The following is a 24,691-nucleotide window of genomic DNA, read 5'->3' as shown; positions in this document are numbered from 1 at the left end:
TCCATTTAATTTAATGTCGTGGGGGGAAGCTAGAAATATGTAGGAATTTGCTCCCGAAAGCAATAGTTAAGAAATTATCTTTATAAGGAACAGCTAACATGTCCACGGAATAGAGAGCAAGCTGTTGACGGCGGGTGATTCGGTGCTACCGAGTATTGCAATTTCTGGAATCGCGTTCTTTATCCATGGCTTTTTCATTTTGAGTACAGACGGTACCGTCTGGCCTACGTCCACATATGCAGAAGGGCGCTGCTGGCCTCGGGAACGGAGGTATTCAGAAGCCCGCGGGGGAAGCGTCTCAAGCCTCCTCGGAGCAAAGGGGTTGCGAAGGTGGAAGGCGGGCTATCAGCGCGTGACGCGCGTCATTCGGCTTCACTAACGTCGGAACGTGCGCCTCGCCCTTCGCGTCTCCTCAACCCTGCGAAGCAGCCCCCGCTAACTTGGGAATAATAATAATAATAATAATAATAATAATAATAATAATAATAATAATAATGATTTATTCCCCGCTCATCTGGCTGGGTTTCCCCAGCCACTCTGGAGGCTTCCAGGACATAAAAACATCGTAAAACGTCAAACATTAAACATTTCCCGATAACAGTAATATTGTCCACGGAGGCCTGGGCTGCAAGAAACCTGTTTAGGGTCCCACATTATTTCCTCAGTTTGTCTTTCAAGGCACCACAAAACCCGCCTTGCTTCAAAAAAACCGGGCGAGTCAAACGTCCCGCCCTTAACGGTCGGCGCTCTTCGTCTTCCTTCTGGCCCTTCTCCCTCCCTGCCCGTAAAAAAGCCTTCCTTCAGAAATGGAGGGAACAAGAACGACCATTTCGCAAAGCACGGCCTCAAATGAGCAGTCGCTCCCCCGCCCTACAATCCAGTCAGAACCGGAAGCGCAGGTCTCTATTATGTGGAATGGAGAGGGAGGCGGAAGCCTCGCGCGAGTGAACAAAGGCCCCGGATGCTGCAGCACATCTCTTTTTGGAGGGAAAAAGTTGAACGGATCCCCGGATGTCGGAGCGACCTCTCTCGTACCACAGGCGTAACGGTCGTGCGTAGTAAGCGCATGCGTAGTTTGCGCACTTAACCCTAGGAAGGCGCGGCGTCCATCACGTGATTGGTCGCGGTGGGCGGGACGCTATATAAGCGAAGCGCGGGCGGTGCCTCGGCCGCATTTTCAGCTGTTTGAGCCCAGGAAGCTTCCCTTCGGTAAGGCGGGGGGGGGGGCGGTCTTGCGGGGTTCCTTTGTTGTCGGTGAAATGCGCGGTGCAGGGGCGGGTTGTTTCCGACGCTTCCGTTCAAACAAGTACGTCAGTAGCGAGGTAACGGTGGCCGTTCCTCGGTAGCGACGGCGTGAGGGGGTGGCAGTGGGGGCCGCGGCACCAAAGCGCACGCGCGTTCGGAGCCGCGTTCCGAATGCTGATGATGTGCGCATGCGGCGGAGGAGCCCGGTTCCCCTCGCGCGGCGAGAGAGAGAGAGAGAGAAAACAGCGGTCTGGCGTGGCGCGCGTGCGCGTTTTGGTTTTGGAACCGGGGGGGGCGGGGCGGGCATGAGAAGAAGCAGAGCAAGGAAATGGCGGAGGGGGGCGCGCGGGGCGCACTGGCGAGGCCATGCAGCGGCCTTCGTCGCCTGCCGCCATCTTTGGTCGTCCGGATTGCCCCTCTTTAAGCTGGGGGTGAACAAGATGGCGCTCGAGGCGGGGAAATGGAGGGCGGCCTCGAGGCGGGGAGGGGGAAGCGCCGTTTCCTTCGCCTTCGCGCCACCCCCACCTCTCGCCTTCCGCTGAGGAGGAACATGCAGTTGAAATAGAAACTGAGGCGGGGGTGTGGCTTAAGGCTTGCTCCTCTTTATTTATTTAATTTTTTTTTAAAAAAAAAGTCCCAACAGCAGCCCTGAACTCGAAGCTTGTAGGCGCTTGAAGTGGGTCAGATTTAGCAACTGCTGCTGTGACGCGAAGGGCGGGGACGTATTAGCACGGCCCTGAGAAGCTTTCCTTTTCTGATTGGTAGTAATGCGCAACCACATGGAGCTTGGCTAGGCGAGGGTGGGTGGAAGCGATGGGGACAGCATGCGTTATAAAACATGCAACAGGTTTTCTTAGTGTTATGGCACCACATGCAGGGTGACTTGGGGGGGGGGGAATTAAGCCACACTTGATGAATTGAGTGAACAGAGCAAGAGTACCAAAAATATTGGGACTGGTGCTTAACGGTGTCTATTGTTTGTGGAGGGTTGGGGGTTTTAAATTCTCCCTCACGGACTGCGACAGGTTGTTTGCAGCTGGATTTTGCTAACTTGCTCTGCAATAAGCATTGGTGGTTCTTCAAATTCTCGTAATGGAATTATTCCAGTATTAGACCTCTGATCCACAGTTGTGCACGTTTCTCTTCTTCAGACTCCTCCCTACCACCATTATGTCTTCTGAAGAAGGAAAGCTGTTTGTTGGGGGTCTGAATTTTGACACAGATGAGCAAGGCCTGGAGCAGCATTTCAGCTCTTTTGGACCCATTTCTGAAGGTAAGCAAGTGTGGTGTTGGGGGTGGAGTTTTCCCCTGGGATCAGCATAAAATTGGATAACTTTAGCTACTTTTGTTTTCTGTTCCTAGTTGTTGTGATCAAGGATAAAGAGACCCAGAGATCAAGGGGCTTTGGCTTTATCACCTTTGCCAATCCTGAACATGCATCAGATGCCATGAGAGCCATGAATGGAGAGGTGAGTACTTCTTTGTGGTGTGATCTGTTGTGTCCTGGCTGCTTTAATTAAATAATAATAACAATAATAATAGCTTTTATTCCCCAGCCAGAGCCAGGCTCGGGGCAATTAACACCAGTAAAATTACAATAAAAATGTAATGGGGAAACCAATTTAAAATACGGTTTAAAATACAATGAAACAAAAAAAGTTTCCCAGGAACCATACTGCTTTGATTTTAATTTTTGTGAAATGCCCTTAATTAAACTATATCAGAAAATGGCCTTTTCTTGCTTGCAAGTGTCAACCCAATAGTAGGGAGCTGTTGCAATGTATGCACGTTACCTAGAAGCACATGTGGTGATGATGCTTCTGATTTAGTGTCAAAGTGAGCAGTTTTTAATGTCATAAACTGGTGAGAGACAGCTACATTGGTAACAGGCACAGATGAGGAACCTGTGGCCCTCCAGATATTGCTGGATTTTCCTTCTATCAACATTTGACTATTGGCCATACTGCCTGGGATCCGGCTCTTCTTGGGAAGCTGGATCCTGCATTCTTTCAGTTGTATTGAAAGCTCATTGAGTGGCATTGCTAGTTCACATTTCCACTATCCTTCTTACTTTCAGATAATAGTAGTAGTAGTAATGTTTATTGTTTAAACCCAGGCCATCTGGCTAAGGTTCCCCAGCCACTCTTGAGACAAGCTACTCTCAGATTACCACCCACCTTTACAGGGTTTGCACCCAACAGGAATCTCAGCAGCAGGACTGCTTTCTGTGATTCCATTTCTTAAGGCTACCAGAGGTTTTTCAGAATATTGACTTATCTTTGGGAAGTTATTTTTTAAGTGGTTCAATTTGCTGTGTGATCTTTTGTAATGCAAGTGGCAGATACCCAAATCTACACAGGTGGAGAACTTCAGAACTCAATTTAGAAATAAATCCACTGAACTCTACAGTATCTTAATAAGAGCAATAGTACTTGGTGAAGAGTCATGTTTTATTAACAATTGGTTATGTGCATATGAAAATTCATGTAAATAGTTGCTTCGTTTGATCAGCTAGTTAAACAAGCAATGGTCATAATTAAAGTACTTGTTCATTATCAGTCTGTAGATGGGCGCCAGATAAGAGTTGATCACGCAGGGAAGTCTTCCCGTGGATCTAGAGGTGGCTACTTTGGAGGCAGGGGGCGAGGCCGTGGTTATTCCAGAGGTGAGTATAAGGAGATTGAAACAAACATTTGCATGCATTGGGGTAATGAAGTGGGTGGGGTTGCTGGTGGCTTAGTTGTCACTGAATTATTTTTTTCTTCCTTGGAGGTGGTGGAGACAGAAGCTATGGTGGGCGATACGACAACAGAAGTGGAGGCTACAGTGGTTCCCGGGACTACGGCAGGTAATTGTGCTGATGTGCAAGAGCATCATTAATGTTCAGCTTTAGGTGAGCAGATATAAAACACAAATGCTTTGTTTTCAGAAGTCAGGGAGGTTATAACGATCGCTACTCTTCAGGAGGCTCTTACAGAGACAACTATGACAACTGAGGTAAGTGCATTTTGGGAAGGGAGTGAAAATGCTGTCTTGCCAAAACGCTTGTGAACTATCAGTGTTCCGACTTCACACTGAGTAACAGCAGTAACTACAGCTCCCTACTGAGTTGTCAGTATCAAAGATGTTTTTTTTCTTTTTTGTTTATCTGCCATTTGCTCAGATCTAAAACATTGCAGCCTTCAGTTCACATTACTGGTAAATAACTTTTAAGTGCATGTTGGACCTTAAAGAACTCTTAGATTCAAATTGCAAAGTTGTCAGAGTGCTAACTGGGGGAGGGCCTGAGATTCCTAGCATCACTAATCTAAAAAAGTAGGAGTGGTGAATTGCTGCAACATGTCCATATGCTTGTGCCTTTATGATTGTACCTGCTTCTTGTCCTCAGCTCACACCGAGTAAAAATCCTTCCTGAATCAAGATCGTCCTTCCAATGGCCGTATTTATAAAGATTTTTGGAGCTTCGCTGAATCTTGTTTAGTTACCTACTTGTATCTTCCCCCATATAGCTTTTGTCACATGCAGCCCGAAAGCTTCCTCTACAAGATGGCCTGTTTAGACTTTGCTCAAGAGTTGGTTTTTTCAAGAGTGGTTTTTAAGCAATTTTGAAATCGGTTTTATTTGTCTTGCTTTCTCAATCCAAGGTTTCTTTTAACGTGACACATGGGGCCCTACAACTTTAAACAGCTGGAAACTGAGCAAACCTTTTTTTTTGAAATAGTGCAATGCACTTGAGTTCAACTCTTAGCATAGTAAGGGAGGGCAACAAATGCAAACCACCTTGGTATTAGTAAAAGAATTAAATGATTCACGCTGGTTTAGTAAAAAGCTATTTTACTGTAAAAAGTAAATCCAGAAATCAAAACTGAACGCTTTGAGAGGTTCTTGAAAATGTTTGTTTATATTGTCCTTTTTTTACTGGAAGAAACGTGCATAATTCAATTGACATTGTATTTGAAGTGGATAAGGAAGTTCCTGTACTGAGTTTTTGGCTTTACGAAGCCCATTAAAATCCCATCTGAAACAATTCTCTGCTCTTGACGTTTGACATCACATTGCACCGCACAACTTTGATAGCTTAGTGACAAGGAAGCAAAAGCATGTTGGGCCTCACCTAGGTAAATCCGGGGTTGGTACCCAAGTAATAAATTTGATATACAGTGGTGCCTCGCAAGATGAAAATAATCTTTTCCGCGAATCTCTTCGTCTAGCTTTTTTTTTTCGTCTTGCGAAGCAACCTGCTTAGCGGCTATTAAAGGCTTAGCGGCTTAGAAAAAGGGGGGAAGCGAAAAGACTCGCAAGATGTTTTCGTCTTGCGAAGCAAGCCCATAGGGAAATTTGTCTTGCGAAGCGCATCGAAAAACGGAAAACCCTTTCGTCTAGCGGGTTTTTCGTCTTGCGGGGCATTCGTCTTGCGGGGCACCACTGTACACTAATACTTAAGCGGTTGGTGTGAAATGGTGGAAACAGGAAATCTTCAACATGGGGAAGTGGAAACATCTGTCTGCTCCTTAAACTGGCTATAGGATATTTTAGCATGACTTTAAGCTTTAACTGTAGCATATTGTTAGTCATGTTGTATCTGAATAACTTTGTATCTAAATGATATATATTACCCTAATTGCACAAACCAACACGATTTCCTAGAATGTTTATAGCTGTGCCAGTGCTATCATGGGGAAATGAATCTGGGTAGTGGCTGGTGGCGGTGAAATACCTGTGGAGCCTTGTGTTTCAAACAAGGCTCCCAGTGGAGTTCAATACAGTGTTACCTGCAAATCTTGGGCTTTCTTTCTTAGTCTTCAAACAGTGAATTATTTAGCTGAGCCTTTAGTGAAGGCACATCATTATTTTTGGTTTGGGAGTCACTACTACAGAGGGACCAAAATACAGGGTGCCAAGCCAAAAGACGTGTGATGAAACATGTGCCCTATGTTTAAACATTTAAGTTCGGTGTTATAACCTAGAATGGGTTGGTTCTCCTTGCTACAATAGTAGTACACAGTATTGCTGTTGCTAGAGAGGAAGACTTGGGAAGGACTTGCCTCCTTACACAAATGCTAAAGTAGGATAATGTATCCTACTACAACTGGTAAAAATTCAGCTGTCAGATGAGCTGGTGGAGAAGGAAGTTTTTGAAACTGGGGGGCCTTGAGGCTTTGTTCAGGGTTAAGGCTGAACTGATATTGGGCCTAGATGGGCCTACCTGTAGTTAGCTCTGTCCTGTTCTTACACTGTGAGAATTCTCTGCTAGCGTGTGGAAGCCAGTGTCCTTGGAGACCCCGAAGTGTGTTGTGCCTCCTTCAGTGCGATCCATGTGAGACGAAAGCTGCTCTTGGCTAGTTCATTTGTGGAAATAGTCCTGTATTTCGAGGTAACTTTTTTGCTCATGTCTGCATCTTCCCTCCCACAGAGCTCCATTCTTGTGGCTACAGCAAACCAATGATTCTTATTTCTTTGACAAACGTACTGGGCAAGTTTGGGGTCTCCTCAGACCCCACAAGAACTTGGACTGAATCTGCTCCTTTTTTTACCTGGGGTGGGAGGGCCTATCTGGCTGTTGCGACGAGATTTGCTTTCAAAAACTTAGAGGGAAGGTAGTTGGCCAAACAGTACTTGGGTTCATCCAGCTGCATTTGCTGTTTTGTCCAATATCTTGTAATTGTGCCTTGTGCTGACCTTGGACTCGTTAATTGGGAAGACTTCCGATTGCAACATTGTTTGGGTGTGGGAGGCTTCTATTTCCACTTAAAACATTTCCAATTCTTAGTGCATATGGCGGCTTTTGGACAAGAAACTAAAAGTGGGAGAAAAATCTGAACTTAAAAACTTGGGGAATCTCCCAAGGGCTAGGTGAACAGCATCACCTAGGCTTGGAATATCCTGTTAGACATGTATAATCTGAATACAATGAGAATTTGAATGAACTTGTTTTGAGTGACACTGCCTTGTTTTTGACAGGTTAGAAGAGATGATGGTGGCTATTCTATCCTGAAAAAGTGTTGGCCACACGATCTTGAAAGAAGTGATGGAATGGAACAGGAACTATTCTTTGGATCCTGAACTTGAGCTACGAAGTAAACAGTTTATCACACATCAAAGTAAATATATATTTTTCTTAGAGGAAAACCTTTGCTTTCATATTCAGTAGTTTAAGCATGGCTATGTGTTGCTGTGCCATTAAACTGTGGCTATGGTACAAATTGATTTTGGCTATGCAAAAGTAAATAGGAGATCAAACTTCCATTGGAGAGGGTCAGAAGCATGTTACTAGTGAATTGGTACTTCATTAGTCACACACAGTACAACTATATTGCTTAGTGTTCTGCTTGTGCAAGAAGTGATGGCAGCAAATAGCTATGGTCACTTTTTTCTTGCAGCACTTGATGAAAGTAGCATGGCTCATACCTTGTGCATGATAAACTTGTGACAAACTTACTGATTTGGATGCCACAGAAGTAACCATTTAAATTTTCTAACTTTAATAAGCAGTTAGTTTCTTCAAAACCAGGAACATGCCTCAAGGCTCATAAATGGCTGTTTCATATCTAGGGTGTCCTTCTATAATGACTGACCAATTCTTTTCTTGCAGGGTCCCTATAGCTACTGGGTAAAGTGGACAAGAGGAAGATGCCTCTTGCAGAGACTTGTTCAGCCGTTCAGACAGGTTTGTTTGTTTATTTTAAAAAACCCATTAAATTAGATGTATCTGAAGGGAGCAGGAGCAGTAAGCTGAATTGGTTTGAGTTTAGGTCGGATTTATGTTAAAAGGCCTTGGCACAAACTCCTGTAAGAGTATTAACTGACTTAGCACATTAAATCGGTGAGTTCTGTGTGCTAATTTGTCTTCTTGCATTCCGTATTAGGTTAAGTGTCATTACTGGAATGAACCTATCAGCTGGCAGCAGTGGAGCAAGTAGATTACTACGGGCCGTGCATTCAATACTGTTGGAATATAAGTGCTTATGAGGAGGCCGGCTGGCTAAGAAGTGGAAAGTGCTCAAAAGTGAACTGAATTTAAAGAATTGTGGGTGCTCAATTATGTATTACAGCACTTTCTGAAATGTTTAATTTAATTTGTAAAATGTGAATGCTAGCTATATATAGTGTGTTTTGGGGTAGGCTTGTGCAGCGCTTGAGCTAAAATCTATTGAGACATATAAGTGGAAGAGTGTCTGAAACCTTAACACCAAGTGATGTAAAATTTAAATACTACTTAAAACAACTATTTATGTGCTTTGAAATCCAAATATGTTAAACCATGGCTTCTAATAAAAATGAAACAGTAACTGACTTAGTGTTCAGCTTGCATTCTTCAGCACATCACCATCTTAACACGTACACAACCTTACAGGGTAAGCAGCTGGTTAACATTAAAGAAGGGTGCATTGACTTCCAACTCCTTGCACATCAGACGAGTAAGCAAAGGATTACAAGTGTGGACTGAAGGAGTATATTTGATAGGTATTTTACCATACCTCAAAAAAATGTTTTATAAGAAATGCAGAACATGCCTCAGTGGAAAAGACAGGAACCCTCATGACTTGGATTAACTAGCTTTGTGCATGATTTTCTATTTCTGAATTTATTTAGTGATCAGAATACATAACATCAGTCACTCCTAAATTAAGATCCACAGGTAAATGGAATGTTGAGGGACTTGTCAACCAAAGTACACTTGGGCAAATAAGCACCTCCCCTCATAAAACTACATATAGCTACTAAGGCTAGAACTCAAACCCCCTGAACTATTTACATCCTATTTCCAGACTTTCTTGTCCATTAGAAATTCAAATCAAAATGGATACAAGAAAGGGATAGCTGTTCCCAAGTTTTTTGCTTCAGATAATACAAGACAGTTGCCTCTGCTTTTCTAGTGAGTTATAATTTCTATGTACTTATGCTTTGGGTGGTAGCTAGGTTCTATTACTGGTCCTAGTAACCTGCAGGGAGTGCTGTAGCAGGTTTGTAAAGGGGCAAGCATAGGTGGTTCATTTTGAAGGGAATAAAAGGTCTGAAATGGGCAATCCCTGTGTGAGGTTTCATAATGCAAGTAGAAGCAATGTTTGCCTTCCATTAGGAACTTGTTTACCTTGCACCAGAATGTAAATTGTTTTGCCGCATTGCACAAGTTCTGCCTTCAGATTTGCTTTATCTCTATAGAGTCCTATTGCAACACGTGAAATCTGACATGGGAAAGTATTTGTTGAATGGGAAAAAATGCAAGTCTAAATCACTCTGGGTGCAAAATCGGCTAGGCACCAGGTACATTTTGCACCTGTCTTGACCACTTGAGACCAAGTGAAGATGTCCGGGTGCAAGGATGGTACCTGATGTTTTCACCATCTGGAGGGGTATGTCTGGGAATCCCTGGATGTGGACTATTTTCGCACACTAATAGGCTATTCGTATGGAATTCTCAGTTACATTTGTTTTACACAATCGGAATGAATTTTGGGAACCATAATGCTTTTTCTGTGCATTTTAAGCAGGAGCAGTCACCATTAAGGCCAATATGTATGTGGATTGTCCCTGGATAGTGCCTGTTCTCAGAGCTCTTAACTTAGCTCACATCTCGTCCAAAAATGCCAACTGGACATTTCATTTTGGCAACTGCAACCTTGGTAGAAGGAGCCATTCGGCACCCAGTTTATATATCTTTTAACACTGGGAGTGCTGGATGTTGCTTCATCTGATAAACCACCCATGGCAAAGTTAGGACAACTAGCAAAATGTCACTCATGTTCTTGCCTATTGTGATAGATGCAGTCCTGTTCTCCATATTGTGTAGTAATAGGCTTCCATGGAAGATTTAGTGTCTTGGATTCCATTGCACATGAAGAGTGCTGTAACATGCCTAGTTTCCAAGCATGTATCCATAACAAAGAAGGGTACGCATAAAATAGGGATCTGGGCTGTTTCCATATCTGTACATAAGCTTGCAAGTTTTTTTTAAGAGCCTTTGTTTTTTTACAGTTTTTTGCAAAGCTTAAAAAAAGCAAAACCACGTATTGCTCCTTAAAAGAGCTTGTATGTGAGCAATGAAAGTCTTAGTAGGGGCCACCTTTCAGGGGAACAGACATTTTTCTACTTCTGAGTGATCAAGATTAATATAAAATCTTAACTTAAGCAAACTACCCTTTATTGTAAAGTCAAAATGTAGGAAACTTGAGAGGAATCTGGGCGATGGCTTAATTTATACCTTGGCCACCGTCAACTAGCAACCAGAGGAACACGGATTTTTCCTTTGTTTTCTTGGCGCTCACATTATGGGAAGGGCCTGGCTCGGTGGCGGCGTCTGCCTTGCTAGAAGGCTCCAGCCTCCATCCCCAAGCAGCATCTCCACGTGGGCTTGGGACAGCAACCCGGCCCGAAACCCTCGAGAAAGAGCAGCTGCCAGTCCGTGGAGAGCAGAGGCAGGCAACCTCCGGCCCGTGGAGCCTCACGAGGCAGACACCTGCCATCATACACGTCCGGCGGGTGAAACCTTGGCTCTATTAGCATCACTCCCTTCACCCGACACTCCCTGCCTGAAACCCTGGAGAGCCGCTGCCAGCCCGGGCAGGCAGCGCGGAGCTAATGGGCCAAGGGCCACAGTTCGGCATCCTTCCCGCACCGTTTGGGCCTCGGCCTTTTCTCGCCTTCCGAATGAAGAGCTGCGGGCGAAGGCGGGCCTGCTTAGGCGCGCTTCCTCAGGATAAAGCGAGGCGAGCTCGAGTAGGCCGCGGCTTTTGTCGGTTATCTTTTGAAAGAGGGGAGGGGGAGGGGGAGGGGCAGGCGCGCAGGCGCACGTGAGGCGACGATGCCTCGGAGATGAATTGGGGGAGCGGGAAGGAGGGGAGGGGCGTGGTCGCCATTGTGGTTTGGCCCCGCCCTCCGCGCGCCCAGCCAATCCCGGCTCGGGAGCCGCGTGTCGGGCGTGGCCTAACCGCAGCCTCGCTTTCATTCTCCTCGCTTGCGTCTCTCTCTCTCTCTCTCGGCGCCATCGCGATACCCTCTTGCCTCAGTGGCTAACGGCTCTCTTCGCATCCTGCTCGGAGACCGGCTTCGGTGAGTGCTTTGACGCCGGGGAAGCGCCCAGGCCGCTGCAGGAAAGCCGTAGGAGGGGCGCTGCATCGAGCATTGGGAGGGGAGCCGGGAGGGTAACGGGGAAGAAAGGCTCCTCTTCGCCGTGTGGGGCGGGGGAGGCTGAAGGGAGAGACGCTCCACAAAATGGCGGCGGCTGCCCATAAAGAAGGAGAGGGCCCCTCTGCGCACACTCCTGTGTTTGAAACGCCGCTCTCTCAGTCTCCTTCGTGAGGAGCGGTGCGTTGCTGAAGACCACCAGGAAGGGACGAAATTGTTCCAGGGGGATGGAGAGCCTTAGACGTGGTCAAGTCCGCTGTAGCAGCAGGTTTAACGCGGGGGCGGGAGAGGAGGAGCCCTTGGCTTACTGCGCCTGCGCGAAGGCTGTTCGCGGAGCGCGGGACAGCAGCGGGGTAGTCTTTGCGCATGCCTGCTGGGGTCTCAGTCCGTAGAACGTGAGACGCGCTGAGCTCGCCTTCCCGCATTCTGCTCAGACCACGTGCTCGCGGCCATTTTACCAGGGGGGAGGGGTGGATTGGTTGGGGCAAAGAATGGGAGCCCATTCTCTCTGCACGTCTGCCTTGATAAGGCGTCGGGAACCGCTGCAACGCTCACTGACTCTTGTTCCTGCTTGCCTTCCTTCCTTCGATGACTTGTTCCAGCTATTGATGCACTGAGTAGATTGCAGGATCTTGCCATACGCACCTGATGGATGAAATCTGCCTCAGGTCGTCAGCCTCATGTTACCAAAATTATTGACCACAAAATTCTAGTAGTTGCTGCACAGGGTGGAGCCAATACCAGGCTTCATAAGATGGTTCGAGAACGCCTGATCTTAAAATATTTTTAGCTTGAAAGTAAGATCCACCTGTACAGCTAAGGACGTAATCCAAGCAGATAAACACTCATTTTCCTGTAAAATAGAAAACGCCCTCATAAAATACTAGTTACAATGAGGTTGCCATAATATAATATTTTATTTATATCCCACTCATCTGGCTGGGTTTCCCCAGCCACTCTGGGTGGCTTCCAACAAAATATTAAAAATACAAAAAAACTTATTTCAAAGTGTGTGTTCACCCTAATCACTTTAATCATAAATAGTATGAAAGTTGGCTCCCTAGTAGGGAAGTGGCTTAACGCTGCCACCTCCTTTTCACATCTGAGAAAGATAGCCTGCATGCTTCCTTCAGTTAACCTTCCATTTTTCTGAAGCAGGCATTGATGAAAATTGAGAAGTGCTTATTAGCATTTCACCTTAGTATGTCCAAACCTCAATGACTGATAGCTTATCAGATGCTCTGTTGAGAGCAATTCAGATAGGCACTTTGAGTAGGGGAAATAAGCATCTTCCGTTATATCACTGGGAAAACAAGTTAACTGCTCATTTGTAGCTAGTTAACTCCTCCCTGCTTATACCTAAGCCCAGTCACCTGTATCTAATTGCCTCTAGAATAATGAACTGTATCAGCTAGGCTCATTCTTTGTCCAGTAAAATGTACTTTTATGCACTCTTAAGACTGTCCTTTACTGAAGAAGGCTCAAGATATAGAAACTTGTAACATTAAAAGTAATGGCACAAGAACACCTTGTCTGGTATTAAGATAGGAAGCATCAAAAGAACATTAGCAATCCTACCTATATGCTGCTTTATTGCATGCTTATTTGAGAGTAAGTCACATTGTTTTTAGTGATGCTTATTCCCAGATAAGTTTGCACAGGATTACAGTTAAGACTGCAGTTCTGTGCACAATTGTTTGGGAGTAAGACCTACTGGAAATAATACTTATGAGTAAACATGCATAGTCGCCTGGAAATAAGCAACATTGATTTTTCAGTTTGTTGCTTCCAGATAAATAGCTGCAAATAAAAACAGAATAATTTTTCAGGTTCTCAATGTCACTGCCTCAGGGCATGCAGGGGAAAGTAAACATGTTAAGTTTACAATGCTCAGTTGGAATAGATAATTATGGGTCTCAGTTCAGTGGGAAACAGATAGTAAAACAAAGTTAAGAGGCTCCTGGCCTGGAAGTGAGACTGCTACTGGAAGTCAAGCAACTAATGAAGATAAGCTACAAAAGGAAGATGTGACCCTGGTCAATATGGGCAACCTATACATGAGTGACGACCATACAGCAGATTAACAAGAACCCTGGCTTTGTACCATATTATTCATTGGTTTAATGAATATTAATTTGCCCCCATCCAGCAGAAGGAAAGAAACTGGGTTACAAAAGAGCAGCAAGCCCTGGATGTTTTGCTGACAGATGAAGAATAATGATAATCTTTTCCTGGAAAATAAAAATGGGCTGTTAGTTGTCAGTGAGCAGCTACTTGTAAATTGCTAGCGTAGCCTGTTATCTTTTGTCCTTATTCCCACCTATGTTTGCCAAATCTAAACACATTTCTTCCCTACAGATCACTTAAACAATGGCATCGGATGAAGGAAAACTCTTCATTGGAGGGCTCAGTTTTGACACCAATGAGCAGAATTTGGAGCAGTTGTTCTCCCCCTACGGAGACATTGCAGAAGGTGAGGAAGGGTGTCACACCTGATTTTATTCTGTAATTACAGAAGTTCTGAATCTGTTAATGTTTCCACACCAGGAAACCAATTGGTAGGGCTTTGGGGTTTGCAAGTGCATGCACTCACACAATGCTAGCAACTATACTATGATAAGTTAAAGACTCATCCTTCATTCAAGGCATGATAACTCTTTGGCTGAGGCAGAAAATCGCCATTGTTTGTTGAAGCAAGCAAGAGCCACCATTGTAATTCAAGGATGCATTCCAGAAAACAAAGAGTTTGTTGAGTGGGGCTGATGAGGGGTGTGGCCTGGAAAAGTCCCTGGGGCCTGATAGAGAGCCTTCAATGCCCACATTTGGCCTGCAGATCATAGGTTCCTCACCCCTGTGTTAATGTCAGCAACCTTGAATGATTTAGCACAGGGCTCAGCAACCTTCAGCCGTGGGCTGGTCCACCGTCCCTCAGACCATGTGGTGGACCAGACTATTTTAGGGGTGGGGGGATGAACAAATAACCCAGAGATGCATTTTAAATAAAAGGACACATTCTACTCGTGTAAAAAGACTCTGATTCATGGACCATCCGTGGGCCGGATTGAGAAGGCGATTGGGCCACATCCGGCCCACGGGCCTTAGGTTGCCTACCCCTGATTTAGCAATTCCTGTGCTGTATCGCTTCAGATCACAGCTGCGGTTTGCCTGCTCATTCATGTAAAATCCTTTTTTCTAAATGTACAAAATGAGTGTGTGATGAAGACTGTCCAACCATGTTCATATTGAATAAATGGGGTTTTGTTAACATGAGAGAGCACTTGATACATATCTGCAGTCTGAAGTGATACTCCTGGTAATATATAGTGTTAATAATGATGTGCATCTTGCTTTCTCCAAATTGTGTTGTAATTAATCAATACTATGGCTTGCTCATTTGATCTGTTTCAACATTAATTAAACTGAAATTGCAAGCTTGCATTCAGTCCCATGGCTTGCTTTAGTCATTACCAAACACATCCAACCTTTCCCCCGTTCCTTTCTAAAACAGTTCTGTAAATATTCACAATGGTTTTCCAGCCCTGTTCAGTTTCCTCACCCCTTCTTCTCAACTCTATGCACACTCTTGCACATGTGTGAGAAAACCATGAAGTCAGCCTGTTTCCTTCCCCTACCCCGCAGGTTATAAAAGCATCCTTTACTATATGTTTTAGCACATGCTTCCTCAACCTCGGCCCTCCAGATGTTTCGAGACTACAATTCCCATCATCCCAGACTACTGGTTCTGCTAGCTAGGGATCATGGCAGTTGTAGGCTGAAAACATCTGGAGGACTGAGGTTGAGGAAGCCTGTTTTAACAAAATGTTTCAATATAGCCTGAATTTTATAAAACCTCGATCCAAAGTTGTCCTTATTATTTATAGCTGTCAAAATGGGGTGAGGGGCATGTATAAGTTAGATATGAAGAATGCCAATGATATATGGCTGCATCTTCTTTGTTTTCAAAGTGATTAATTGTATTCAAAAATACAAAAGGTATCAATATGTCTAGTTGGGAGGGATTGTGCTTTGATACTACAGACCCTTGATGTATTGGTCTGAGGTTTCCTGGAAGCAAGCTCTTGCGATTGAGAGATTGGTTAATAAATTAACTGAGCTCATGAATGACAGCATCTTGTTTCCCCAGTAAGCTAGACAGCAGGGTTTTTCTTATTCTTCAGCATCCAGTTCTTGGAACTTATTTCCCGGATGTCCCTGTGTGGTTATAATGTCCTTCTAAGCAGTCTTGTGAGTCTGAAGTGGGGCTAAAGAAGGGACCTGGCAAGGGACACTGGCTGTCATCTACATGTAGAAAAAGAGCCAGGAGAATAATCTGTTACAATTTTTTCTCTCTCCAGTGGTTGTGGTGAAAGACAGGGAGACTCAGCGGTCCAGGGGTTTTGGTTTTATTACCTATTGCCGTCCTGAAGATGCCAAGGATGCCATGAGGGCCATGAATGGAGAGGTAAGTGTTGCCTGCAGAGATTGTTCACCATTTCTTATTCATTCTCTATTGCATCCACTTTCTTTGTAACTTCTAGAATATGGAGGGCTATTAGATGTGATCTTCTGTTATGCTTGTATTGCAAAATGTTGTAACTACCTACTATTATCTTGGTGGGTGTGCTGCACAGTGAGCAGTAATAATTTTTAGTCCTTAATTACAGCTCCAGGGTTGCTTAATTCACCTTTTTAAAAGCGACTTTATGATGCTCTTCTAAACTGGGGTGGGGAACCTCTGGCTTCTCAACCCAGAATCCACATTTGGTTCATGAGGCCATTTCATTCCCAAGTTACTCTCATCTGATGTCATAAGTGATGTCAGTTGTGTGGAAAGTTCAGTCCTGTTTGGTTGGGGTGCACCAGTGAGATACACAAAACTGGTGTTCCTGAATTCAGCTTTAAAAAATATTTTTAATCCAAGCTTTGATTATATTGGACTCCTGCGTCCTTGGTAGCAGGTTGGAAGATTAGCATCATCTTGTTAAAAGCTCTGGCTCTGATTTGTTCTCTTGCTTCTCCCCAAGTCTGTGGATGGGCGTCAGATCAGAGTGGACCAGGCTGGAAAATCCTCCCGTGGCTCTTCTGGAGGCAGAGGGCGTGGACGTGGATTCTCCAGAGGTGAGCTTTCCTGTGGCATGTGCCCTTCCGTGCTAACTGCTTAGTGGTGTGGGAGCAAATAGGCTTGATAAACATTCGTGTCTTTGCTGCAGGAGGTGGAGGATATGGAGGTGGCCGTTATGATAACAGAAGCGGTGGCTATGGTGGATCTAGAGACTATTATGGCAGCAGGTAAGACCAGCACACACACCTAAGAGATACTTGGTTGCAGCAGATTGTGGTACCTACAAATATGATGTTGAGATCATGATCCTTTGTGTTCTGTATTAGAATAACAGTTTGAGAGTTCCTTCTGAACCATTAAACTTTTCCTTAGAGGTAGCAAAAGAGAGCTCTTGAATTGCTCCTGATTATTTTAGCACTAGGAAATAGGCTTAGCCAGCTGTGTGCTGCTATGGCACGGAAGCTGCAGGTATTGCTGCTTTACTAACAACAGCCTATCATGTAGAAAGGAAGACTAGTCCTGCCATGCCTGTGTTTCTCTTCTAAATAACAACACAGTTGGTGGGTATGAGTCTGCCAGTAAGACTTGACTTACTGTAATTGAAATTGTTAATGTTAAATGAATATCAAATTACAGTGCTGCTGTATGCCCTTGTTCCTTCATGTATTGTGATTGGCTTATGTTTCATTTTGGTGGGCCGTGGTGGCTGGAATCTAGTCTGGGATGATGCCTGGTTTTCAACATTGCTGAGATACATCGCCCAGTCCAGGCCCCTATACATCTCTGGCTCATGTGAGCCAGAGGGGCACCACAATTTCCTTAAACTGCTCAGCTGGGGGATGCGAATCCTCCAGCCCCTCAGCTGAGCGAGCCCACATACTGCTGCAGCTCGCGCAGGCCAGGGGAGTTACTCAAAGGTGCAGGCAGATGGAGCCTGAGATGGTGGTCACCCAGAACTTCTTCAGGTGCCGTCTGCAGGCAATTTGAGCTGATGCAATGCATTGTCAGCTTAAAATGTCTGAAACTGGTATCACGATCTGAACAACAATGGAATCCTGCTTTCCAGCTGGTTTCTCTTTGCCCCTAAAGCAACTTAGCCAAAGTGATGCCTTTTTTATGCTGCTGGACTCAGCCAGCGCAGCCAATTTTCAAGGAACATGGGAGTTGTAGTACATCAATATTCAGAGGGCCATAGCTCCCACCGCGTCCTGGGTTTGTGCTGTGATTCTGGTCATTTTGTGATGCAGATCTATGCCATCTGTGTACATGGTGCTTTACAAAAACTGCAAGAAGCAAAGAAGTAGTTGCCATTTTGCATTCATATAGGTGCTTACTGGGTACAGTATTGGAAAGACATCTTGAAAAACTAGTATAGCTAGAAATGGATCCTAGTTTTTTATAACCTTATTACTAAATTGGTCCTTCTCTTAATGACCAATTTATATACAGCACTTAAATAAGAATGAGGTTTATAAATGAGCAATTCTGTATTGCACGTAAAGGTTCTTTTTGTGATTTTGGCATTATAGTGATATTTTAATATGCCCACCTGTACAATGGGACATCAGCCCCAAAATAAGTTCTGGGTGGTCTTCCAGGTCCCCAGATCAGATTTTTTTTTCCATGGGCGGGAGGAAGCAAAGAAGAATCCCCCTGCATGAGTGGATGGATGCCTGCTCATACTACATTGAATCTCACTCAATGTATAGCATTTAAGAGCAGCTCAGCAGTGACATATAAGTTTTTTGTGCTTTTTCCCTCAAGGAATCAAGGAGGCTATGGAGACCGTTACTCTGGGAGCTCCTACAGAGACAACTATGATAACTAGGTATGTGTATGTCTAAGCACCATCTGCTTCTGATAACAGGATAGCTACTAAAGCATAGGAGTTAGTTCTCTCACGTCACAGACTAACTTTGTCAGCAGAACTCCTTTCCTCATCAGCAAGTCTAGCATAATTGTGTATGGAGAATTGGCCTGTTGCTGGAGTGAAGCAAAAAATCAAAATGGGACAGTTAAACCCATCCACACACTTTTTTTTTTTAAGGGACACTGTTGAACCAGTCTATAAAAACCATGACTACAGCCTTTTATACACGGAAACTTTCTCCGAACCGTAAGTTTATGGGAATTAAACCTCCACATTCCTAATAGGGTCTTTAAAAACAAAAAAGGTGTATGCAAATATTCATTTACTGGCAGATAATTTCCACCCTGCATCATCTCCAAGGCTGCAAACAGTTGCCCTGGGCTGGGAGGAGGGAGACTAGGTTAGCATCATGCACCAATGTTCTTCAGTGTACTTTATGATTTGTACCTGCTTCTTGTCCTCAGCTTGCACCGAGCATAAATCCTTCCTGAATCAAGATCGTCCTTCCAATGGCCGTATTTATAAAGATTTTTGGAGCTTCGCTGAATCTTGTTTAGTTCTCTACCTGTATCTTCCCTTTTTGTAGTCTTACCACAAGCAGCCCAACAGCTTCTGCTACAGGATGGCCTGTTAGAGCTTTCTGAAGGAAAACATTTTAATTTGCCTTTTTTTTTACAGGTGTGTTTAAGCATTTTTGAATACATACTTTTATTGCTTTCCCCCACCTCCACCCCCTGGATTTCTTTTAACACACCAAGATGGGGGTTCTGACCTATTCTTCACCTATAATTCCCCAGAGTCTGAGCAAGGTGTGAGGATCCTCCTTGTTTTTATAAATGCATTAATACCTTGTAGTTTTGTAAAAGTCCTATGGTGTAGCAAGCAAGGGGTATGGTGGAAGGCAAAACCCCCTTGATTATAAAGGGAGACGTGTGTTTGATCTACAGAAATCAGAATTTATACTGTATGATGTACCTAGAACTGAAGCTTGCAGAACTTGCAAGTTGTTCTTGAAAAACCGTTTGTTTATATTTTTTTTTAAACTGGAAGACACACATGTAACTCGATATTGTACTAAAAGTGGTTAAGGAATTCCTGTATTCAGTTCTTTGGCTTCACGGAGCCTATTAAATGCCCTTCTGAAAATGAAATTTGTTCTTGACGTTTTAACACTTCAACTATGCCCTATCTAAAGCCATAATACATGGCACATATTTTATACTGCTGTGTATTTGTTAAACCTTGGAGAGGAGATGCCGAGGAATTTCAGTACTTAGTTCAGTGGGCTAAATCCCACAAGCATTTGTATTTGGGTACTTGGTATATTGTCAGTTTGAAACTTTGTGCCTTGTGTTTGGGATTCTTTCTATATTGGCTTCTGTGCCACAGAACCTCTGCTGTTGAGGTATTCTGGGATAAGCATGTAAGATACCAGCCTGGCCTGTGGAGCCTGAACTAGATGCATCCAGGAGTACGGGCTATCATCCCTTGGGTGGTATTCAGCTTGACTTTTACCAAAAAGTATACCCATTGAAAACAAAGTTTGCCCATTAATTTCAGTAGGTTTACTCTGAGTAAACTTTGTTCGATACCACTCCTTGTTTGACTATATACATCACAGAGGAATATCTGTAACAGTGGGCAATCTGTCTTAATAGGGCAGGTTATCTGCTGTTGCCAATGTCTCCACTCAGGTACCTAAGAAAAGGGTCCCAAAGCAGTGTGTGAAAACCACTGAGCTAACGTGTAGGTGGGGCTCTATGCCATGATTCCATGGGAGTTAATACCACCACCACCTTACCTCCCAAATTGTGTACGGTGTACACCTTGACTTGCAGAAAATACCAGACTTTGATTTTTAAAGGGGAAAACATGTTTTAGTATTGACAATAAGCCTGAATATATTTGGGGAGAGGGAAGTTTACCTACAAAAATCTCAGAAGCTGCTATCTCATCGTGGGCCCAAAGACTTGAAGTGCTTTGCACGCCTTCTTGCCTTCCCTTGTGGGTAGCAAAACTAGACTAAGTCATGCAGTGTAAACATTCATTGCACAATTGAAATAAGAGCATATGCAAATTTGGTGTATTTGCATTGTGTGTACTAGATGTAGAATGCAGCTGTGTTTTGCACAGACTGTGCAAGGGTACACAGACCTCTGCGTAGGCTGTATTTCATAGCCAACCTGCGTTTTGTCACATTTACGTTAAGGCTTGTTTTGTGATAAATCTCGGGGAACTATTATGAGACCCTGAAAGGGGCAGGGGCAACAAATACACGGGCTTCAGAACAGAGTCAATACTTCATTGGAAGGGATTCTTGCTGTGGCTTCTGGTGTCCTGTCCTTTCCTGCTGGAAGAGTTTGCTGCTGCTGCTGCTACTGCTACTGCTGTTGTTGATGCTGCTGGCCGAGCACTTACTGATCTTGGTGGTGCCTGAGGTAGTGCCTCCTGCTTCACTGCTTTTTCTGTTCTTTATATCTTTATAATTTACTGGAGCTACCAAAAGCCAGTAGTTTGGTACAGTTTTGAGACAGATACAAGAGAGTTTCCACTGTTGGCTTTTTAAGCCATTTATATACACCCTTCATAAACACATACGTCAGTATGATTTTCAGTACAGTTTAACATCTAACAACAATAAAAATACACAATTAAGACATGAAAAATCAAGAGAGTAATTAAATGACAGAGTGGAAAAAGAAAATTACCAGTTGTTTCAAAAAAACGAATGGTTGTTTTAGTAGGCAAGCTCCACCAAATGCTACTTTTGGCATCTTGTGAGTGGGAGGCTGAGCTTTCTGACCACAATAAACTGGTTTCTTCCTTTGCTTTGTTTAAATGGAGCAGGGAGCAAACTCCACAAAGCCAAAAGTCTTGAGTGGGGTGGGTGGTTGTATTTCAATGTAAGTATTTTTGAAATTACAGTAAAACCATTCCCAGAAAGAAAGAAAAAAACTGGGCTGGTGTGTGACACCTTGTAGGTATTTTGATGGGAATGGTAAGCACACATTGTTGTGACTTTAAAATCTTAAGAAATCACTCTGGACTTGTTTGATGATAGATGAAAGCTGGTGGGTGTCTGCCACTTTACCTGCATATGTTGAAACCAAATCCGATTTAAATGCATCTCATTTCAGTCGTAGTGAGAGGAGCTAATGGTACAAGAGTCAAGAACATTCTATAAATTGCTGCATCAAGTTGTTGATTGAGAATGCTTATAGATTATCAAACTTGTGCAATCATTGTGTGGCCAGGTTGCTTCAGTGGCCCATTGGCTTAGTTAGGCAGTGGTTTCTTGTGGTTGCTTTTAAAACCATGGTGATGTCAACCTTTTGCTCCGATCCCATTTTGTGAGTAGAGGATTAAAATACCCTGTCTTCAAGAAGGAAGATGGAATGCCTGTAAAATAATGTGGATTAAACCCAAGACATCAGAATTCAGCAGGCAAGCCTCCATTGACAAGATAGTCATGGTATTGAGTATTGAGCCAGAATTGTAACATGGCTTTATTTGGCAGGTGGAAGGGGCATCCCTGGATCCGGAAGTGAGTTTACCTCAAGGCTGGAGTTGAGAAAAGACTTTCCCTTTGGGTACCTCTCTGGAGCTCCTGTCTTGTGCGTATATTAATGTGGTCATTCTAAAATAGAGGGGCAAACCTTCTAATAAAATGAAGTTAGGTTGGGGGTGGGTGGGCTGAGTACTAATTAAGTAATGCAAATACACTTGCACACAGACACATCAACAGTGGCATCTGCTATGGCATGGATGCACCATTTGAAAAGTGCTTCTCCCCCCCCCCCATCAAAACTTGGTTTTTATTAAGACTTTACTCCAGCTGGTGTAGCCTTCATAAAAACCAGTGTTTTCCCATGTCCCCACATTGACAGATGCCATCCAATGAGAGAGAGAGCATTCTCTGTAAATTGCTGCATGAAGTGCTCCATGAGTGTTCATTGACAATGCCTAGAAAGTCTTGTGACTCATGCAGTTTTTGTGTGTTGAGGTTATTTCAGTGGCTCCTCCAGTCTTGGGCGCTGGCTTCTTGTGGGTGCAGCCTACTTGAGAGCAGGACAGAGTTTACCCATCTCTGCTCCTTGTGTATAAAGTTTCTTCTCCCTACTGCTCTTCATTCTGCAGCCAAAATAGTGCAACTTCTGCCAGACCTTTTAGAACCTGCTTCGTTTTGGCTCTAAGCTGGAAGCAGGGGCATTGCTACTACTTGGTGACACTACTCTCCCATTCCTCTCACCAAAAGCCAGGGTGGGAAGCTCATTTTCTTCCCGAGCCCAAGAGCTGAACACATTTCTTAGCTGTGGTTTGTTAGAAAGCTGCAGAACCTGATCCACAAAACCTGGGTGACTCCAGAAAATGAATGGGGCATAGTTAGCTCATCCCCATCCTGTTCTAGAGCTTTGGGTCTCTGGCTGAGAGTAGGCTGTAACAAGATTTGTTTCCTCTATTGTCGTAAGTGGCCATCACTCCATTTAAAATTCAACCCACTGACCACAGGACCTTAAACGCTGCTGTTTCAGGAAGTGGAAATTGATGGTATCAGCTGGGAGAACTGAAATAGTAAGTTTTTGTGAGAACACCCTCAGTTCTTGTTGAGTTTAGTTTTGAATTTCTTGTTGGTGTTTTTCGAGCCCTCCTCCAAGTGTGTGTGGGGTGTAGTGTTGCTGAGAGCACCCTTTAATTCTCCAATGTGGGCGCTTGCTTTTGGCCCTCGTGAAGTTATTTTGTGGCCTAGCACTGTTTTGCTTGCTGGTTGATTTACGGTGTTTCCTTGTACTTTAGCGTATATTGTGTGTTTAAAGGGATCACCACTTCAAGGCTTCCCTAGGATGAAAAGCTGTATATAAATATTGTAGCAATGGGATCGGGGCAGGCATGGAGAGGAACTTAATCCTTTCCTCCCCTTCTGTGGTCCTGGGGGAAAAAATCCTTTTCTGAAGAGGAAGTCCCATCTGTTGGTGCTGAGGAAAGCCTTCCCCCACCCCAAATGCAAATAACATCTTCGGAGAAGGGATTTTCCTCAGGATGAGTAGAAATGAAGGAGAAAAAGGGTTACATTCCCTCTCTGATCCCACCAGCTGATTCAATATCCGGTTTTTAAAAACATGCTGGTTAGATGCTAAGGTGCATTTGTCCTGAGACTAGGTTGTGAATTTTTAATATCTTCATGCTTAGAGGGCTTCCAAAAGCTGTAAAGCATCAATAAATAAATTATTTTCCTTTCTTTTCTTTTAAAAAGGCACATGCACTGTTGCAGACCAGCTTAGGTTTTCCTGTTGAAAGTCAGTATGTGGTGCACACATTTAATTGAAGTGGGGCACACAGTGCAGTGGCAATTGGAATTGCAGCTCAGGGAAGGGGAGATATGGAAGGCTCCTTACTCTTCAGAGGAACAGAATCCTGCTGGATGTCTCTTTGTAGCTTTGGTATCCCTCTGCATTGGACAGTGGCACTTGAGAACTCATCTCCGCTGACTCAGAAACTGATGCCGTTACTACAAGCACTGATGGTGCCCCACCTCAAAGCAGCCTGGAAGAAAGTCCTCAAATCATTAGTAGGGTGGCAGAAAGGTAAAGAGCCTGACTGAGTTCTGCTATGAAGGGACGGGGCAGTGCAAGGTGGTTGTAATTGCTTGTGTGGTTTTCCCCCCCAAGGAGGCGATATGTTCCAGAGGTGAGTAGATGTTTGAAGACCAAAAGTATTGTGCTTCCTTTCTTTGTCTTTCAGAGTGAGCCAGTGAAAGATCCTGAGAAGGACTGCCGCTACCACACAAGTCCTGAAGAAGCAGCCTTAGCAAATGCTGCTTTTCAGAGAAAAGGCAGGCTGTATTAGTGCTTAGAATCAGATGAAATACTGGGGAGCGTTGAAGGAAGGTATCCTTTACCTTCATGCCCAAACTTTCTTTTTTGTCCCCTCTTCCCCCTTCCAGGGGCAATTTGGCAAGCAGGGTTGTGAAGCCCCATCAAAGTAGCAGGGACTTACTCCTAATCCTCTTGGAGATGATGATTCTCAGCCAAACCACTTAAAATCCTGGCCTGCCACTATCAGCGTAAGATGCAGCCTTCGAGCATTTTGCCAGAAATGTTTTTTGGGTTTTTTTTTTTTACAATAAACATCTTCCAGAAATCATTAGGTACTTTGTTTTGAAGAATTTATTTTATATTGCTCAAGCAATATAAAGGTGCTCAACCCTGTGGCAACATCTCAGCTCCAGGGGGTTTTGAACGATCTGGATTAATTCTATTCCAATCTGGTTTCTAGCCCAAATCTAGGACGGAGACATCTTCCAACCCTCGAGATAATCTACACCAGGGACTAGTGGGTCGGGGCGAGTCTATCCCTGTTCAGTCTGGTTATTTATATCATCAACCATAGTA

The 24,691-nt window shown here is 44.1% G+C and overlaps 2 protein-coding genes and 1 long non-coding RNA gene across 12 annotated transcripts; 2 read left to right on the top strand and 1 right to left on the bottom strand.

Annotated features, from left to right (window-relative positions):
* Positions 1-1,061: 1,061 nt before the first annotated feature.
* Positions 1,062-8,538, top strand: LOC309360569 (RNA-binding protein 3-like). Of its 4 annotated transcripts, none has more exons than XR_014164216.1 (8): positions 2,397-2,518; positions 2,608-2,714; positions 3,805-3,910; positions 4,018-4,093; positions 4,178-4,242; positions 7,207-7,346; positions 7,838-7,912; positions 8,112-8,538. XR_014164216.1 is itself a non-coding variant. In XM_081895136.1 (7 exons), exons 2-6 carry the CDS (start codon positions 2,416-2,418, stop codon positions 4,239-4,241), a joined length of 459 nt encoding a protein of 152 aa, XP_081751262.1. In that variant the 5' UTR covers positions 1,062-1,209; positions 2,397-2,415; the 3' UTR covers position 4,242; positions 4,634-5,272. The 4 variants fall into 4 exon arrangements, 2 of the variants coding, with proteins under 2 accessions (XP_081751262.1, XP_081751261.1); XR_014164217.1 differs by having other exon boundaries at positions 4,175-4,242; XM_081895136.1 differs by lacking the exons at positions 7,207-7,346; positions 7,838-7,912; positions 8,112-8,538 and adding exons at positions 1,062-1,209; positions 4,634-5,272 and having other exon boundaries at positions 4,175-4,242.
* On the bottom strand, positions 4,637-7,200 carry LOC309360572. The gene is made up of 2 exons (XR_014164223.1): positions 5,685-7,200; positions 4,637-5,412 (listed from the first exon to the last, which is right to left on the bottom strand). It is a non-coding gene; the product is annotated as an uncharacterized lncRNA (long non-coding RNA).
* A 2,596-nt stretch (positions 8,539-11,134) lies between the features above and the next one.
* On the top strand, positions 11,135-24,446 carry LOC309360571 (cold-inducible RNA-binding protein-like). Of its 7 annotated transcripts, none has more exons than XR_014164218.1 (8): positions 11,135-11,295; positions 13,729-13,843; positions 15,726-15,832; positions 16,395-16,488; positions 16,581-16,659; positions 18,197-18,260; positions 21,820-21,916; positions 24,042-24,446. XR_014164218.1 is itself a non-coding variant. In XM_081895140.1 (7 exons), exons 2-6 carry the CDS (start codon positions 13,741-13,743, stop codon positions 18,258-18,260), a joined length of 447 nt encoding a protein of 148 aa, XP_081751266.1. In that variant the 5' UTR covers positions 11,135-11,295; positions 13,729-13,740; the 3' UTR covers positions 24,042-24,446. The 7 variants fall into 7 exon arrangements, 2 of the variants coding, with proteins under 2 accessions (XP_081751266.1, XP_081751265.1); XR_014164219.1 differs by having other exon boundaries at positions 21,820-23,884; XR_014164220.1 differs by having other exon boundaries at positions 21,820-23,932.
* The last annotated feature ends 245 nt before the right edge of the window (positions 24,447-24,691 follow it).

This window comes from Podarcis melisellensis (genome assembly GCF_964234715.1).
Source record: "Podarcis melisellensis genome assembly, chromosome: 17".
NCBI classification, from domain to species: Eukaryota; Metazoa; Chordata; class Lepidosauria; order Squamata; family Lacertidae; genus Podarcis; species Podarcis melisellensis.
This window is presented reverse-complemented; position numbering and strand designations above follow the sequence as displayed.